At 32.1% G+C, this 19,834-nt stretch overlaps 2 protein-coding genes across 3 annotated transcripts in view; one reads left to right on the forward strand and one right to left on the reverse strand.

Annotated features, from left to right (window-relative positions):
* Window positions 1-711: 711 nt before the first annotated feature.
* Window positions 712-14,283, reverse strand: LOC134689835 (golgin subfamily A member 6-like protein 4). 2 transcript variants are annotated; one of them, XM_063549806.1, is made up of 4 exons: window positions 14,140-14,283; window positions 12,269-12,319; window positions 2,595-2,670; window positions 712-2,058 (listed from the first exon to the last, which is right to left on the reverse strand). In XM_063549806.1, the coding sequence occupies exons 2-4, from the start codon at window positions 12,315-12,317 to the stop codon at window positions 1,476-1,478; spliced, it is 708 nt and encodes a 235-aa protein (XP_063405876.1). In that variant the 5' UTR covers window positions 12,318-12,319; window positions 14,140-14,283; the 3' UTR covers window positions 712-1,475. The 2 variants fall into 2 exon arrangements, with proteins under 2 accessions (XP_063405876.1, XP_063405883.1); XM_063549813.1 differs by lacking the exon at window positions 14,140-14,283 and adding an exon at window positions 13,153-13,232.
* Window positions 14,284-16,318: 2,035 nt separating this feature from the next.
* LOC134689851 (ceramide kinase-like) overlaps window positions 16,319-19,834 on the forward strand; it is a 30,002-nt gene continuing 26,486 nt past the window's right edge. Inside the window, exons 1-2 of the mRNA XM_063549823.1 lie at window positions 16,319-16,478; window positions 18,547-18,831. Of these exons, the coding sequence (XP_063405893.1) occupies window positions 16,331-16,478; window positions 18,547-18,831 (433 nt within the window). The 5' untranslated portion in view covers window positions 16,319-16,330. The remainder of the gene's footprint in view (window positions 16,479-18,546; window positions 18,832-19,834) is intronic.

A 19,834-nucleotide genomic window follows, 5' to 3' on the forward strand; every position in this document is an offset into this window, starting at 1 on the left:
GCAGGATCTGTTTAACCATTCTGTACATCTGATATCACAGCGTTTTTGTAGGGATCGTTTAGGTCCCAATGGGTTCGTGTTGATTAGTCTTCAGTTTTCTATGTTGTGTCTTCTGTACTATTATTTGTTTGTTTGTCTTTTTTTATTTTTAAGCCATGGCGTTATCAGTTTATTTTTAATATATGAGTTTGACTGTCCCTCTGGTATCTTTCGTCCCTCTTTTAGCTTAGTTTTGGTTTTCTATGTTGTGTTTTGTATTCTGTTTGACTTTTAATCGTTTTTAATTTTAAGCCATGCCGTTTTCAGTTCATTTTTTTTTATGTTATACTGTTACACCACTGTCCCATCCCATAACAAGAGAGGATTTGGAGTCCGCAAACATTTTAACACTGTCATATTCTGCAAATGGCTCACCGCAAGGAACCTACAAATTAATGGTAGTCATTTTTGGCGAATAACATATTTAATTTTCGTTTGATGTTTTATTTTATTTTTAAATCAAGTAGTTAGTTTTTTTTCTTTTTTATTGTTTCACATTTGTCATATTTTAGCATGATATGTAGGGTAGTTTTGCTTGTTAATTGTTGAAGGCCGTACGGAGACCGTAGGTTTATTTGTTGGAATGTAATTGATGAACACGTTTTCTTGAAAATCTACGAAAAACAGAAGTTTTAACCTTACAAAGCTGAAAAAGCTCAGTAAACAAATGCGTATGAAACTAACAATTTTATTGCAATGTGAATAAACAAAGAGTTTTACATAGACACACATGCACACAATACGCTGGCAAAATAAAAGCAACAAGTTAATAAAATATAAGACTACACTGTAGACAGGAGCAACACTCAACCCAAGGTTGGGAGTATGAGTTTGGGGGTGGTATAACATTTTTAAAACAAAAGACTATAAAATAAAGTTATAAAAAAAACATGCACCCCCGATCAGATTTTCTTTTTGAAAAGTTAGTTCACTTCATTGCTTCATAGTTTTCTTCAACAGTTGTACTCTTTGGACATTAATTTTCTGAGAAAATCCCACCGTTTATCAAATTAAATTGCTTCAATTATCCTTTCTTTTCTATCAAATCGTACCATGGAAAAAACAATAATACATACTACCAAACAAAATTTTATTCCACTATTCTAACATTATTTTTTAAAGAAACATGCATACTTCGCTTAGATTATTGTGTATAAATTGGGTGAGATTTATGAGTTTATCTATAAATAATTGATTTGGTGCTGTTAAAATATGTACCCGAAATAATCTGCATTTAGCATATTAAACTGCAAACAAATGTGTTTTATTATAAATATGTTGATAATAACACATGACAAATTACTTCTAAATAGTTATAACAATTAGTACTACCCAGTCAGTGAATGTATCGTGTTTTGCGCAATTAGATAGTACATATGATGTCATATATAATGCTGATCATAAATGGACGAATTTCTTTCTGTGTTTCCTAAAATTTAAGCAAACAGTTTTCTTTTATGAAGACGAGGTTGTTGCTTCCGAATCATCTCCATTTCATCCAAAAGCTGTCGCTCTCTTTCTCTTAGTTTTCTGGTTTCATCATCTCCAACATTTTTAGCTGACCTCAGTTGACCCAATTGACCTTTCACCCTGTCAAGTTCTTTTCTAAGTCGCTCTACGTCAGCTTGTAGTGTACTCTCCAGCTCTAGCCGTTTTTTCTCTTCTTCAGACAAACGGTCTCTCTCATGTTTTAAATCATCTGTGGTCTTTCTTAATTTCATTTTCAAATTACTGATATCAGCTTCCATTCTTTTAAGTTCTTTTTCTTTTGTTTCGACAGAATCAGGTCTACTTTTGACAACTCGTTCTTTATCTAATTTGGCTTGTAGAATTTTCTTTTCAAGTCGGAGTTGTTTTAGTTCCCGTTCTCTCTTGTTCAATTCCTCATTCAGTTCTCTAACCTTTGTCATTTTGTTGTCAAATGCTTGTTCTGCTGCTTTTACTGCCATGTTTTCGAATTCAGGTTTTAACTGCGCAATCGCCATCTTGACCATCTGTTTTGTAAACGTTCCAACAATTCTGTAAAACACAATATGTGTATATGGTCAAATAAATGTTTTTTTTTTTTTTTTATATATATATATAAAGCATTTGATTGATTGTAACAGTATGTATGACGTACTCGAATACTATTCAAATTTATTTAACTATCAAAACCCGGTCATGTTGTTCTTTCGGTAAAAAAAAACTGTTGATGATCTTTGATGAGTCTTTTGTAAACGAAACGCGAGTCTGGCGTATATACAAAATTTAGTCCTGGTATCTATGAGGAGTTTATCTAAGACTAACGTTATCAATGAGTTTTCTTTAAGAAATGTGTTAGGTCCAAACGCTGCGAGACTTAATCCGAATTTGAAACACCAACAAAAACACGTTGAGATTGAAGTGTAGATTGTACATTCTAAAGGGAAAACGTGAAACACAAAACAAAACACGTTTCCTCATCTCTCTAGTATATGGTTAAATATTCTAATGTTATCGACCAACGTGCAATGTGTTAGGTGAGACTCGGATAAAAGCAAACCAATTTCCAATTATGGAATGAGTGAACATACCCGATACTTCTTCTGAATTCCTGAAACTCTTTGCCTTCTTCTTCTGTCATAAATTCAAGAGCATGAGTAACATGATCTAAAACATAAAAAAAATATTTCAACTAATATATTGATTTTAGATAGCAGTGAATAATAACTGGCTGTATAGATGTCCTGGGCATTTCAAAGAAAAAACTTGCCCAGAGTGCAATCCATTTAGGCTTTTTCACTGTATCAAATATGTTAAGACCAAATGCGCGTTAATATTCATGTTATTTCTAATTTTATAGACAATTGTTATTCAAGAAGAACGAGTGTCATTGCGATCTTCCCCTTCTACCCCACCGAAAATAATTACCAAACTTAAGTGAATATATGGTTATGTACACAACCTTAGTTTTGCAAGAGATTTCGTGAGGAATTTTACGACACATGCTGCAGGACGACAATATTGACAAGTCAAAATCTTCTAACATGAATATATTGTCAACAAGTCAACAACGCATCTCTGTGGGATGTGTTTAAAAATCGAAATACCTATATTCATTAATTGAAATCACAACTTATGAAATAAAACGAGGATAATACCAGGTAATGAAATAAACGGGAAAAAGAAGACGTGGATAGTCTTTCCGGATGGTTCCATGAACACTCCTGCTAAATCTATATAGAACACAAATGATAGTTAAAACAAAGCAACAAAAATATAGAACTCCAAGTAAAAATTAAAAACGGGAAGTCCCTTATCAACAACCTGTGATACCTCCATGAAAATGTGTTGTTTTCTAATCGATAAATTAAAGCAATTATAGTAGTTTTACGATTTCCTTATATCATAAATCGATAAGAAAGACAAATCAAGGTTACTTACAAAAACTGAGGGAATCGCAAGAAATCCAAAAACGAGAGATACTGGGACTACAAATCCCGAAAAACAGCGTTTTTATATGTTATTATCATAATAACATTACATTAACTGCTTGCAAATTGAATGAGTTATTGACAACGTTTACTTGGAAACTCACCAATACTTTCATGTTAGTGCATCATCTACATAGCGGAACGTGAAGGACAATGCAAGCTTCTTTAAACACATTTAGGAATTTTGGTCCTCAATGGTCTTCAACTTCGTACTTTATTTGGCCTTTTTAAATTTTTTGGATTAGAGTGTCACTGATGAGTCTTTTGAAGACGAAACGCGCGTCTGGCGTATACTAAATTTAGTCCTGGTATCTATGATGAGTTTATTTACATGCAATAGAGGAAATCCCAGACAAGCAAGGACTTTTCCAAGTTCCTTTTCAATTTCAACGAAATGAAGAAGTGAAACTTCCTTCACTGTACCGGATATAGTTCTTTCTTCTAGCAATAGCAAAAAAACAGACTTATTCACCATTTACACTAATATTCCCCATTCTTAACTTAAAGACAAATTGATTTCGTTCAATAAAAGTATGGCAATCGTGTATTCTTTTTACTAGTTTTAAGAAGGGATAAATTATATAAACTGACATCATCTTCTTGTGAGGGTATTCTCTTAATCGTGTATTTCATACATGAAGAATTTTAAGAAGCTTGCATTGTCCTTCACGTTCCGCTATGTAGATGATGTACCAACACTAACTAATTCAAAGTTTGTTGACTATTTCTGAACGCAACTACTCAATTAAACGTGCAAAAAGGGTACCATAGATACAGATAAGTCTTTCCTATGTCTTGACACGATCTACAATTGACAATGAAGTTAGGTCGACAACAAAGTGTTACTGGTGAGTCTTGTGTGGACAAGACGCGTTTTTGGCGTATTGGATTTTAAACCTGATGCTTTTTGTTATCTATTAATCATGCTTTTTTTTTGGTTGCTTTTTTTGTCTAATATGTTCTCCTTTTTATTTGTATTGTATTCCTGTAATATTATGTTGTCATTTCAATGTTATATTTAACTTTGCCATTAAAGTGCGATGTTTGGCATGCCATAAAACCAGGTTCAACCCACCACTTTTATTCCCCTTTAAAAGTGTCCTGTACCAAGTCAGGAAGATGGCCATTGTTATAATATTGTTCGTTTCTGTGTGTGTTGCATTTTAACGTTGAGTCGTTTGTGTTTTCTCTTATTTTTGAGATATTGAGATAAGACGTGGCACGGTACTTGTCTATCCCAAATTTATGTATTTGGTTTTGATTTTATATTTGTTATTCTCGTGGTGTTTTGTCTGTTGCTTGGTCCGTTTCGGTGTTGTGTCGTTGTTCTCCTCTTATATTTAATGCGTTTCCCTCGGTTTTAGTTTGTTACCCCGATTTTGTTTTTTGTCCATGGATTTATGAGTTTTGAACAGCGGTATAATACTGTTGCCTTTATTTACTTCAAACGAGATAATTTCAGTTCCCTAATTTTAAAGCTTGTATTTCTAGGTAGCAGCATCCCATTATTTTCAGTATATGAATTATGTACCCTCTAGTTGATACAAATTTTCATTTTCTAACGTTTGCTTTTCCTATCATAATTTTCTTGATAGAGGGGTTTTGCTTTCATGTTTTAAATTTCCGACTTGTTTTTATCTGTACAGTTGTATTGTCTTTTTATTTAAACATTTCCATTAAATTAATAACATTATGTTGTATAACAGTAAATTTAATAGTTCCTGTATAGTTTTATATGCAAGATACTTCAAACAAGATTTTTTTCTGCATATTAACATCCCTTTTTCATCTATTTAAAAACTACTGGTGATCGTTTCTCATTTTCTTATTTTTTTATCATGGGCTGTCAAAATATTAAAATTACTTGTTTATCTGAATTGATAGCATATGTTCTTAAGCGCTCAGTGTAGTTTTCATATTATATAATGCACTATTGGAAATGCGGTTTGGTAAGAATTACAGGAAGGGGTTAAACCCCTTGTTCCAAGTGATAAAGTTGAAGTCATTATTTCTAATTATATGGCCGTTATTAAATATATGTCTTACAGATGACCGCGGATATGTTCAATTTGTCGTAATTTCTCGCTTTTGACATCACCGAATACGACTTGTCACCAAATGTGTACTACCCATGGGCATCTGATATAATACCAAATTGTAATGGACTTCCTTTTTCTCAGTGTTTAGATTTCTAAGTGGCGATTTGTCTTTTGGATTTTTCCCAAGACATAAGGTGTTTAGACGACTATTCCGAAAAATACAAAATTTCCAGATTTGAACCTGATCGAGATAAAGATGGATAAACATCCAAAATACTACACAAAAAATGCACAAAAAAAAGATAACTTTGACAAAATTCTTTCTCCATAGACACTTGTTGATTTGAAAATTCAAAGGTTATGGCATATAAACTGTAATAGACAAGAGGTTCGACAGACGAACAGTTTTTTGTATCAATGTACATCAATTGGTCAATACAAAATATGTTTCGCCTTATTAACTACAACAAACGTTTGACATGAATTATATATGTGAACAGACGGACGGCCGAACAACATAACCAAGAGGAAGTGATAGCTTATCAATGTCTAAAACAATTTAAAAAAAATATGAATATACGATTCTAGTTTATAAAAAAACTACTGACAGAGGTTAGTTAATAAATATTACAACCTCATCTCCTCGACCGTCAAAACAAACATCCATAAATATTCGTAGAGGATGTGGACGATACCAAGGGAACATTTTAGATAAAAACTTACATCTTCATGGAAAAGTAAGGAAAACGACGAAAAGACGAAAAAGTTCACAAAACGCATGACAAGCTAAAGACTGAGCAATACAAATCCCACCAAAAACCGGGATGAACTCAGGTTTTTTTAATGGTAAATGAAAACAACAGTAGTATACTGGTGTTCAAAAGTCATAAATCGATTGAGAGAAAACAAATCCGGGGAACATACTTAAACCGAGGGAAACACATCAAATATAAGAGCAAAACAAATTCCACTAAAATAACCGGGATAAACGCAGGTTCTCTTGAATGGTAAATGAAGACAACAGTAGTATACTGGTGTTCAAAAGTCATGAATCGATTGAGAGAAAACAAATCCGGGGAACATACTTAAACAGAGGGAAACACATCAAATATAAGAGCAAAACAAATTCCACCAAAATAACCGGGATAAACGCAGGTTCTCTTGAATGGTAAATGAAGACAACAGTAGTATACTGTTGTTCAAAAGTCATAAATCGATTGAGAAAAAACAAATCCAGGTAAAAAAATAAAACCGAGGGACTCACATCATCTATAAGAGGTAAAAAAAGAAACAACATGCACACTGCAATTGCAACAAAAACAAACGCCAACATATATAAATAGAAAAGAACTATTTGAATACAACTGCTATATTCCTGACTTGACACAGCACAATTTAAGAAAAAAATGGTGGATTGGACCTTGTTAAATGGCTAGCCAACCCTCCCGCTTTATGGCAATGTTAAAAATATCGCTAAAATAACAACACTACGTGACAGAAATAATGCACAGTACTCGCAAGAAAATTCATCACAGAGAAAAGCACAACAAATAATGTAATAGTTGAAACAACATACAAACCGCAGAACAACAACGAACAAATTCCATCAACGACAGATTCCACAGGATATAACAGTGACGCGTTTACGTATTAAACTAACAATCTCAAATTGTATACAATTATTTTCACAATACTCGTCCAAACAATGTTCATGACAATGATGGTTTGAAAAAGAAATTTTATAATCATTTAGACTACAAAAGATAAGACATAACATTACCCAAATTAAACCATAACAGAAACATAAATGTTGGACGTACAAAATACCGACCACGTCGTATAACAATGCGAATTCACACTCGATATATGCTATTTTTATAATTATTTAGACTAGAAACGACAAGGATTAACTCGTTAATAATTTATCCAACTGAAACCATTATGCATAACACACGGGTAGTAAGGTCGTCATATCGAGGAGAGCTTAGTACAGTGATTTTGTCATAGATTGGATAAGTTTGACATGACGGTGTTAAGTCTTTTTGATGACAATCAATGCAAAAATGTAAACATTGGGATATTTTGTAAATGGAACTTTTGATGATCAATTCAAGCTGGTAAGTACCTTTGTATAAAGTAAATGTGTTAGTACATCATAAGTTGTATCATATGGTTAATGATTTAACACAGAAAAAAGCTTGCGTATGTCAAAATTTAAAACTTGCCAATTGGTTTATCGTGTATAAAAAAAGTTATTTTCTTACAGTCTGTTACATCACATATATCTTCGTGATATAACACTGCGGTCAATTATTCTGAAAAATACCTACTTTTGCAATAAATTCAAAATTACTGAAATATCTGTGTCATGGTTTGGTTCATTTGTGTCATGGTTAAGTTCATGTTCGACATGGTTCAGTTATGTAATTCTTGTCGTGTATAATGAAGAATTACTATCAAAATTAACAATAATCGTTCCATTTGAAACATAAAAGGATATAAAAACGCACATATAATGTAGTAATATGTTATAAGTAGATGCAATATGATTGCCAATGCGATAACTATCCACCTGAGATCAAATGATGTAGATGTTAGCAGCTATTTGTCATCGTGACGGGACATAACATCCCTTCTCTTAATGATAAAAAAAATGAATTAGAAACTCCTGTTCTTATATTCATAATATTACCAATCTTTAATATGTTAATGATATCAAGAAAGCATAACTCATGAAATAGTCAGTAGCATCACAAACTCCGTCATGAATTGTGGTATCTCTAAGCTGCTTGCTCGCTCTTGAAGGGCGAGCTGATCCTGTACCAAAAGGGACAGCCATTATGTCGGTCATTGTGAGTAAAATAATGCGATAAATCACATCTTGTGATACGCATCAATTGATAATAGTTTCTGACAGAACATGGTGTCTTTATCTGCATATAATGTACGTGCATCTTTGAATTATGTCTAGCAATAAATAACGATATATATTTAACACTGTAGTTTCATTGCAAATATTGCAATATTAAGAGGGTCCTATTTTTCAAATATTTGTTTCTTAATTTTTAAATCTTTTATTGCAGCATTCATATTATAAACATGATTCCAAAAGGACTAATTAAACATTACTACGTTTATTTATTTCAGAAGCCATACAATGTTTGACCAACCCCGAAGATCTACTGTTAAACGTAAAAGTGCAATCGTGAACCCATATGATGGATTTGCACATGGTGCTCAAGGAATTCAGTTCCATAGGAAAGATGAAGAAAAAAATCCATCCTCATTAAAGAACATGTTATGATATCTAAAAATGTCATTATCTTGAAAATGAGACAATATATCATTTAAACTTTATGAATGCTAGAAATGAATCAAAAATCAACTTTTAAATGTATCAAATACTGATTATTTAATAAATTATTTTGTTTTACATATTTTACTATGTCTGGTGAATGATCGAACCCAGCGGAAGGACTTTCCACACATACATGTATACTCTTTCTGCCCGAATTTCCCACTATGGTTCTGGTCTAGTGAACGCTCGCTGTTAATAAACAGCATTACATTCCATGCAGTTGTAGGACTTATTCCCTTGACATTATTTGACAGGTCTTGCCATTGATTGTCTATACGCGAAAGCCTTGCTGCATACGGTACATTTAAACGGTCTGTAGTTTAAATGTTTACTGTTGCGATGACCTTCAAAATTTGTGTTATCGTTAAACCGTTGGTGGCAAATATCACACTCTAGTCGTGTACCAGCATGGTCTCTTAAATGACGACTTAGGCCGATTCTTTAAGTCTATTTTTTGCCGCAAACATTGCACATTAAAGGGTTTGAATGTCGTCCTTCATGTTCGGTCAAAGCCCATCTATCCGAGAATTTCGCTGGACAATGAGAACAAATCAGTTGATCCCCGTGTGTCCTCATGTGGCGTGTATGACATCGTCTTTGAACAATAATTATTTAAGAACAGATGTCGCACTGAACCTAAGTTGTTTTTGGCAAACCCTGTTGATCGTCATTATTGTTTTCATCTAATTTGTCATTATCTATATTGAGTAAAACCATTGTTTCTTAAATTAAATCAGTATCACCAACAGCTTTAAATGACCCGTTTAAAGGAATAATAGGTGCAATTGCCTCTGAAAAATTGTCCAATTCAATGCTTTTGTGTTAAATTTCAAGCCTTATCGTGTAAATAAATAACAAAAAAAAACAATTATGAATTTGGCTGCGTTGTTTTTATGCTAAACATATTTAGTTACACAAATTGAAAAGAAGTTATAAACTACGAAATCATTAAAATATACGTTTACAACACAGACACCAAACAGGCACTCATAAGTGCTAACTATTGTGAAAGGAAGGGTTTTACAAATTTAATTTCAAAAACATATTTACTGAATTCCGAAGTTGCGACTCACCAAAAAAGTCCAGAACCTAGTGACGCGACAAGTTGTCCTACGCTATACCTTACTGTTTTACGCTATACTGAGAATAGTTTGATGGTTTCAGATCTCTGGTTGTCTCTGTTCAATTTATTTACCCATTTTATAGAAACAGGCAGATATATAGTTTGGCCTATTTAATTCATCCTATTGTTGAAGAATTCATGTTTGTGTTGTTGGTTTGCTGTCTCATTTATGTATTTCCCACGTCATCTTATATTTGATATTGCCTAGTAAATTGAAAATAAAATAAGCAAAAATGATAAACGGCAAATATAGATAGCATAAAAATAGCATTGAATGTTTTAAGAAGTTCAAATGAAGTGTACTTGTGATATTATATATCAACAGACTTACCATCTGTTTCATCTTTGTCCATCTAATAATGCGTTCTGTCCTATTACAAACGATGATTTCTCGTCTAGCCAGGTCAAAATTAAGGTCGTACACAGTTTAAGTGTACATGTAGCAGACAATGTAACACGTTTTTCTTTGAATTTCAATCCTTTTTCTATCACATTTAATGATATACCACCTCATACTCAAAACTAGATAGCAGGAGGTTTTTTTTCAGATAGTATAGAAACTATATTACATAAGAAGTAAAATATTTGAAATAATTTAATGATACTATACACGATGCATTTATCATGTTTATACAATATTACAAAGATTTTTATTGTCTCGTAATAATAATTGATAAACTTGAACATTATATTGGCTTAAATCCAAAATTGGAGTTGTAATCTTTCATATTTTAAATTCGAACTTTGAAAGTACTTTTAATTGTAATTTCATCTATTATAGTTTTTAAAACCAATAAGTCACGCGTAACTATTCGGTTTCGTGAATGATTGAAGACTTATGATGTCCTCTTAATATTTTTTTATTTGTTTTGTTTTTGGGTCACTGTATCATGGACCTATAACCCCACATCTCCTTTTATTCATCATAAACTGGTTCAAAATTTAAAATAAAGAAAAACCAACAAATGTATAGTTTTCTAGAAAAGAAAATGAAAAACAAGAATTACTTTTTGACTGGCTGCCACTTTTGAGTAGAAATTTTTAGCTATTTGACTAGTGATACCGTTCATGATATCTTCGGCAGAGTCAAGCATGAACATATAGAGAAAAGATTATATGTGAAACAGAAGCAACGCTTTGTCTTTTTTTTGTAAAATTATATCGAAAGCTAGTTGACTTTTAAATTTATATTGTAGAAAACTTACAAAAAGTGAGTAACATGACATGTTTAGTTTACGCTTCGACGATTACACCCACTAAATTTGGTTAAACAGGCTTTTTTTCTTCTCAGGCAGTTAATATATAGTGTAACTTCGTTCAATAACAGGCGCTATCAAACAAAATTTTAGTATTAAAGTGAAACACATATATATTTATTTCGATCTAAACCATGACAATCTTGACCAAAACCATGACGAATTTCTAGACTCTTAACCGAACCATGTCAATCGCTTAACCAAACCATAGCAATTCCGATATCTTGCTTATTCTGCCTTTATTTCGTGAAACAACAATCAAAATATAGATCGTTTGACCTCCAATACAGATTCAAGCATCTTATTTGCTTTTAATCTGCTCGTGTGAATAGAACTGAGGCATTAGTTTAGGGAAGCAACATTAATTAACCATGTCAAACTTATCCAAACTATGACAAAATCACTGTACTAAACGCTCCTCGATATGACGACCTTCCTACCCGTGTAACAGAAACATCAAAAGTAAATACATGACTGTTGGGTGTACACTGACACAGTTCCTGATTAACATTTGGCACACATCGTGTTATTCATATGTATTGAAGGAACTTCATTTACAACATATTCGTTGTCATCTGTGGCACTGCATATATTCCATAAAGTCAACCAAGTTATGATGATATGAACTTACATATAGACCAATATTGATCGCAATATTTCGTTGTAAAACTATTCACTATTTGTAAAAGTGAGAATATCTGACGTAATTTCTGTTCTGATCGTGAGGGTTTTTTTCCTTCATTTTTTTATAAGTCAGAACTTTACCTCAAAGCGTGTTTCGCAATACATTAAATACCAATGCTTCTCGAGTTTGACTACATTTAAGAAATATACATTTTATGTGTAATATGCTCTCAGAAAAGGCGATATTTTATTAACCTTTTACTTATGAACGGTACGAAAGTGCCGGTAAATATTGTCACAAAACCTGCAATATAATAGTAAATTATGAAAACATGAAAAGAAGTTGCAAACATTTTCTAATAAAAACAACTTACGAGAAGTCCCATTACTCATTGTATCGTCATCTGAATTACACGCTGCCATTTCTGTCAATATAAAACAAAGGATAAACATGAACCAGTTATCTGTAAGCCTAAAAAATAGGTTAAATTTCTAGTTTAAAAGGTCGAAGTATGGTAGCTTGCAACTATAATCCATTTTATTCTGGACGCACGGTTATAGACTTCCCTCTAATCTAAAGATAAATAAATATAAGGCGACACATACCGTGAAAGGCTTCAGAAGGAATATTGTACTTAAAATCTGGAATACATTATTATGTATTATATAAGTTTTTTTTTTATCTCACGAAAAATTCATTCAAAAACAAAAAAGGGTAGAACAGATGTGATCAATAAAAATATAGTATTGTAAAATTTTAGTGGATACACTAATCGTTTTTGGGGGGTTAGTGTGTGTGTTTTTCGTTGAACCAAAAAGTAATGTCTGCCTATATTCCGTAAAGGTTTGTAGCTTTAGTATATAAGGTATATAGATCGTAACCCCTGTCTGTGAGAGTGGCATATGTAGAAAAAAAATGAGTCAGTACCATTTTGACTTATATTCTCCGTCTTTTTGCAATAAACATTTGTAGATAGCCAAAAAGTTGCGAATGATTATAAGCGTCTCTTTTTTGTTTCTCTTTTGTCGAAGCAAGAGGGCGTCTAAAGATCATGCTTTTATGTGTCAGCTCGTCCTTAAAAACCTCCTAACAACCTCAAGTCGGAATACTTTAATAAAAGCATTTCCCCTCCAAAATTTTCCGGATTTTCGATATGAGAGTGTTGTCTCATTCAAATATACCCACTATTCCCTCTTCATAATTAATTCAAAACAAAACAAAAATACGGCACACAAAACGTATTTATAAGTTACTTACTTCGTATTCAAGACATAGCACATTTCTCTGTTTTTAGTTCAAAATTTGCAGATCATAAATCTTATAACACGAAAATAATTGTATATGGATGTAAATTGCAGTACATAAAACAACTTGACATTTAAAATCAACACAATAAAGGCACTTGATTGCCAATAAATTTATTACTATAGACTTATCTCAATGGTCGGTTCAAGAGTATTATATAAATATTCAGTTGCTAACTAAACTCGTCTGGTAGATTAAAAAATAGAACCAAATGTGAAAGTTAAAAAAAATGGAAGATAGAAAAGAATTGTTCACTATGGTTCCATCTATATCCAAACATAAACACGATTGACACATTAAACGTATGGTTTTCAAAGTCTAATATTTGACTTTTCTTTTATGTTTTTCACACTATTTTTCTGAATGTAATCATGAAGGTTTGTTTGTTTGTTTTTGTTTAGTTTTTTTAAGATATCTTATCTTGTCACTGATTTACCAGTCACTTTTGACAGTGGAACAGTTTTTGGCTTTAATTTCAGAAGTTAATTTGCATTTGTAATGGGGCAGCTCATGATGGGAGAAAAATAACAAGAATATAGTTGTGAACTTCAAAGACCTTCTCTTCTAGATATATTGCCAAACATTTATAGATACATTATTGATTTGACAAGAGTATATATCTCTTGATAATATTGCATTATATATATAGAAAATATCAAACACATATATGTCTGCAAAAAAGCTAAATCTAAAAATTTGAAAACAAATGTTTTAAACAAATTCAAAAAGTACAATTTTAATCAGTTGTCCGTATAATTTTGTTTTCTCTCTCACACCGAGGTCTTTATATTGTAATGTTGTTGTAAAGCAATTCATTTATTTGAGCAGTTCATGGAAAAACTTACTGCACTTAAGTGTGAAAAGGCTCGGAAGTCATTATTATTGTATACTAGTAATATAAAAACAAGAAGAAAATGCAAGCAAACTTTAAAAACGTACCTTTTGGTTGAAAATATTCCACAAATAATGAAAGCCTTTATTATGGTGTAACAAATATCATTGGCAAAGTTATGGTTATTTATTTGATTTACTATTGATTCCAACGTTTGAACAGTTATCAAAAAGTCGTTTTTAAGTCAAGAAGAAAGTGATAAATGCTTCCGAAATACCATATTTGTTTTCCATACCAAGGGTTTAATCTTAACTTTGTCAACAATGGATTAAAACTACGCATACAAGTTTGCAGGTTTCTGAGTATTACATATGATTTCTACGTTTTATTTTGATTATTTGGAGATATGGAACTTTTTATTCTTAATTTCAAAGTACACACTGAATTTGTTACTGTGGTGAATATTAACTTATGACTGTCCAATATTTCAAATGGTGTTTCCACAAATAATGTTATTGTATAGACATTTCATGAATAACATGAGATAAGACGCAAACGTCAATACAACAGATAAATATACATATCTGGATAAAGTAAGGTTAAACATCAGATAATCAATTAAAACACAATCAATAATATCCGCGACCAAGTTCAAAACGACATGTACTACATGTATATATATGCAAAAATAAGTCGAATGCAGCATTACTTAGAGCTGCTTCAAAATTTCAATAACGCACCAATATATCTAATCTAACACAAAAATTTCGTAAATTTTAAAATAGTTTTATCCAAATATGTGACATAAATAAACCATAACACAATATGGTAAATTCCATCACAGTCCCGTTTGAATGTTATCGTTATTTTATCTGTTTATATTTTTGAAGTAGCAGGACATTTTTTCAAAGGATGTTTTGACTTCCTTTTGCTGAAATTGGCTTTAGTTAGCGCATAACATTAGTTGATATTCTGGGGCCTTTAATTGGGTTATACTTTATACTCTTGTGTGACTCGTTCTACACTTGGACAATCAAGAGCTTAACATTAGTCATACGTTGACCGTTCTTTAAGTTACTGGTAATTGTGTCTTCGGGTTGCTGTATCAATCGGAACTATATCCCACTTTTCCCTTTAATCACAAGCAAACCAGTATCAAGAATCGAAAGTCAAAATCTCCTGACAATGATCAGGCCATTGCTATTGGTAAGAAAACCCTTAGTTAAAATCCTGCTATCAATCATTTCATGGGACGATGTTGTCAACTTTTTTACAATGATTATAATTTTTAACTTAAATTTTGATTTCCATAGTATGTCCAAAAATTGTGTAAAAAGGCATAATATTTATTAAAAGCTTAAAAAGAACATGTACTCATCGAGCGATTTTTTTAAAGCTTTGAGATTTTTTTCATCTTGTTTCCGTAAATGTACTTTGCATGACTGATTTTACTGTTCGTGTATACAGAGACTTTCTATACTTAGTATAGAAAGTCCCTGATGTATATTTTTAAACAGAGAAAAAACATTGCTGAAAACAACAAAAGGTTTCAGCTTACATAGCGCTTAAAGACTGACTACTACACTTTTTCACCATATCATCAGGTACCACTTGTTTCATGTGTATATACCAAATAATAATGGCACTGGCTACGGTTACATGGAAATGTAACAATAATAAAAATATTATTGTTACATTGGAGTCTAATTGCCGGAATGCAAAGTTGGGTAAGGAACCGATAAATTACGAATGTAACAATAATTATTGAGGCTACGGTTTCATTAAGTTATTGTTACACGAAAAACAGCAATGCACGTACGCTAGATTTAAACTAAATCTTCTATAGTTTTATTGCTTAATTCTTTCATATGTACTAAATAATACTGGTAATAATGAAAAATAATAAATTATAATTGTATGTATTGAAAATATAAAATAAATGTCTTAAACTTTTATTATTTAGTACATATTTCTAGTCCCCTCGAGCTAGTCCCATCGTACATTGCTGTTTTCATGTAACAATAATGCAAAATAATATGTAACCGTAGCCTCAATAGTTATTGTTACATTCGTAATTAGTCAGGTCTTTACCCAACCATGCATTCCGGCAATTAGTCTTCAATGTAACAATACTATTTTTATTATTGTTAGGCCTACATTTCCATTTAACCGTAGCCAGTGACAATAATAAATGGTCATAGCTCCTCAAAGACAAAAAATTTGAATATCCCGCCTGATTAACTAATTAAAAAATAATGTGACGTCTGTCTGTTATTCGAACCGGAAGTAAACAAAACGATGGCAGACTATGGAGAACCAATTTTTCAGTCCACTCTACACATACAAAAAGTAGCACACCAAGTTGCATTAACATCTAGTCATCTTATTTGGGAACAAGCATCGAAAGGTGGACCCCTTGACAGTCCGTCTTCTGAGCCACTGTTTTGTATGTAGTTTTACAAATGTTGTTCCTCTTTGTCTATACGTTCATTTTGACACTTTTTAATTTTCTTGGAAAACTGTTTTCCCTTTAATCATGGGCCCTTGTTTAATGCTCTTTTGCAATTTTGAAAAGAAATGAAAATGTGTCTTCCCTCATGTCTGGATTAATAAAGATAAAAAAGTCTGATATACAGGGACGAAAATAAAAAATTTCATTCAAGCAGTAGGGTCTCATTGGGGTGTAAGCGTGATGACGGATTGCCGATTTTTTGTAAGCGTGACATGTGAAAGTGAAATTATTGTGGCGTGAAAATGGGAATTGAGGTCTTGCGGGACTCTGGAAATGACAAAAAAATGAAAATTGTTTACTACGGTACATGAGTGTAAACGGGATACAGGAATCTGACAAAACAGTAAGCGGGATCTGGGATTGGAACCCCCCAATGAGAACTTTCCACTTTCAGCTAATATACTCTAGTCTCTAGTACTCTTATGACTATAAAAAAAAAAAAAATATGACAGTTAAGATGGGAAATATAAAAGAGGTATTCCGATCAAGGGCAGGTGGTTTATTGGGACTTGTTGTCAGTTGTCTGAAGTGTCAGCCAAAGGATTTAACAGCTAGGTCATGTTCCTTGATTTATACTCCAAGGTTAAACAATAACACATATTCAGGGGATATTATTGAATTAAATCACCAACTTGTCAAAAATCTGAACCTCACCAGCTTTTGTCCAGTTCATATGACCTTCCTTATTTTCATGGTTCATTGGTCATTGATACATTTTCAAGGTTTTTGTCTGTTTATCAGATACTATAATCAAAAGGTAACTTTTACTTGGTGTATTGATATTTTTCAGTTTTGTTCACACATAGTCTCTGTGTGCATGATGCATCAGGATTAGTTCTGTGACAAATTTCTAAATTCTTTCAATCAATGTCATTATCCAGGATATTGTCTGGGTTAGAAGAAAAAAGCCCTGTCTAATAATAGATGGCTCTTTAACATCCAGTGGCAAATTAATTGCATTTTATTCATCATAAAATTGAGAACAGAAATAGGGAACGTGTCATGTTAACAATTTAATATCCAACTCTAAGCTGGACATTCTGGTCAGGTGTTTTAATAGTCTAGTTCACACACTCTACATTGACATGATTAAGACATGTACATGCAAACCTTAAGTCACACGACACAATATTCTGACATGCATGAAATATTTGCCACTGGACATTAAGCAACCAACAATCAAATTAAATCAATCAATATTCTGACAATGAGCTGACCAATCTATTTTTATTCCTCAATTTCACTTGTTAAACAGGGAAGCAATGAAAACATCTTTTGGGTCATTGGTTTGCTCAGGTCTGGGTTAGAACAGAAATCATCCCCTCACTTGCTAGCATGCTATCACGAGACCCTCATGCAGATAATTCAATGGACTAAACAACTTGGCTCTAACTAGGACACTAATGGTGCATCACCTCTCTGTTTCTTGCTATGTGAAAAAAAAATGAATAGGGTAAAAAAAAATGCATACATTTCTGTGTAGGTCATACAAATAAGAATTTCAACAGGGAACCTATTTGATGGGGGTTTGATTTTTAGAACTAAAGTAGATTTCCTAAATTAAAAAAAAAGATTTAGATAAACTTGTCACTCAACAGTTATTTTAATTTATAGATTATAGGTAAATATAGCACTGGACATTTCTATGCCAAAAAAGCAGTTTTTTTTGCCAACTCATCCAATAATTGTCTAGATACACTTAAACATGGCATTATTACAGGTCTTTCTTTTGTACAGAAAAGAAAAAAAAGATATATACATTGTATTCATTCTGCCTTCAGTTAAAAGCTTAAAAAGAACATGTACTCATAGAGCGATTTTTTTTAAAGCTTTGAGATTTTTTTTCATCTTGTTTCCGTAAATTTATATTAAGTGAATGATTTCCTAAAAAAAATCCTCATGGTTATTGAAAAATAATCAATATTTGTTTACATCTGTTCACTGCTGCATTTTACATCAAAATATATGATTCATTCCTTATTCATTCTTTTTCTCTTTCCAGGTCATAGAAATGCAAACACAGTGCCACTGAGAGAAGTAATAATTGCTACACATGAAAAGGATAAACAAAATCCAAGTCTGCCATCGGTGAACAAAAATCAAGGGGTGAAGGCTAAAGACACAACACATCTATACATAGAGTTACAATGTCCATCTTTCATTGTTAATATATTGAGCAGAGGATCAAAACATAAATGGAAGTACAAGAAGTTATCCTTTGTCTGTCAGGATTCTCACTTATGCAGTCAGTGGGTCAGAAATATCAATGATGCGCTTGATAATCCAGGTCAGAAACTTCGAAATGAATGTGATATTTTTGAATTAGTGTTGTCAAAGATTAACTGGTTAACCATCGGAAGGACCGAATATCAAATCCCAAAACTCTAACTGGTTAAGCAAAATTTTTTCAATTTTAAGAATTTGATATAAATGTGTATTAAAATCATTAAATAGTTTTATTCTTTTTCAAAATTGTTGTCATGGTAATTGATTTGACAGATCAAATGCCTAATATATTGATTGCTATTGTTATCCCGAAAAATTAGAACGTAAAGTTAATTACAATAGTTATCAAAAGTACCAGGATTATAATTTTATACGCCAGACGCGCTTATACAACTTGTATATCAAAGGACAAACTTCAATTCATTGTACAAAATCGTACATTTGTAGGGTTTTCACACCACTGGTTAACGGGTTTATCGGTCGAACGTTTATCTGAATAAACGGTTAGGCGAAACTGTGCAATTTGACAACACTACATTTTTGTAGTTTGAATATAATTGTTATTGTGAAACCTCCATGTTTCTATTTAAACCAATATTTTAAATATAAAAAAAAACATACATAGTTGAAGCAGAAAATACCCAAAGGGAACTAACAAAGTTATAAAAATCATGTCAAAAAATGATTACATACAGACAAGGTAAATGTTTGTGACCCTTATCTTGTTCTCAAGGGAAGTAACAATTGCTTAGAATAAAAGAGAAATTTTCTCAAAAAAGATAAGTTAAAATTCATTCATGAAGGTGGGTTACTGCAACTAGCCTTACTTAGCATAATTACTGATTCAATTTTGGCAACATAGTCAGCAGATAAAGTGATTGCCCTTATAAGTGTTGATTGTTTTTATTCTCTTTTATGTTTAGGGCAAAACCTAAAGAAGAACAAGTTAAAAAGGTCAACAGAAAAAATTAATCAGCAAAACTAGATACTTTATCGAAGGATTCCCATGTTGTCATACAAAATTTTGTGCTTTATAAATTAAAGATATTAACTGTTGTATTTCA

Source organism: Mytilus trossulus, chromosome 1 (genome assembly GCF_036588685.1).
Source record: "Mytilus trossulus isolate FHL-02 chromosome 1, PNRI_Mtr1.1.1.hap1, whole genome shotgun sequence".
In the NCBI taxonomy this organism is placed as follows: domain Eukaryota; kingdom Metazoa; phylum Mollusca; class Bivalvia; order Mytilida; family Mytilidae; genus Mytilus; species Mytilus trossulus.

Excerpts from the sequence above, each read along its gene's own strand:
- LOC134689835 (XM_063549806.1), bottom strand. The coding sequence starts at position 12,317 with ATGGCAGCGTGTAATTCAGATGACGATACAATGAGTAATGGGACTTCT. Across the intron at positions 2,671-12,268 it reads AATGAGTAATGGGACTTCTC|ATCATGTTACTCATGCTCTT; the intron begins GTAAGTTGTTTT and ends TTTATGTTTTAG. Across the intron at positions 2,059-2,594 it reads GAATTCAGAAGAAGTATCGG|AATTGTTGGAACGTTTACAA; the intron begins GTATGTTCACTC and ends TGTGTTTTACAG.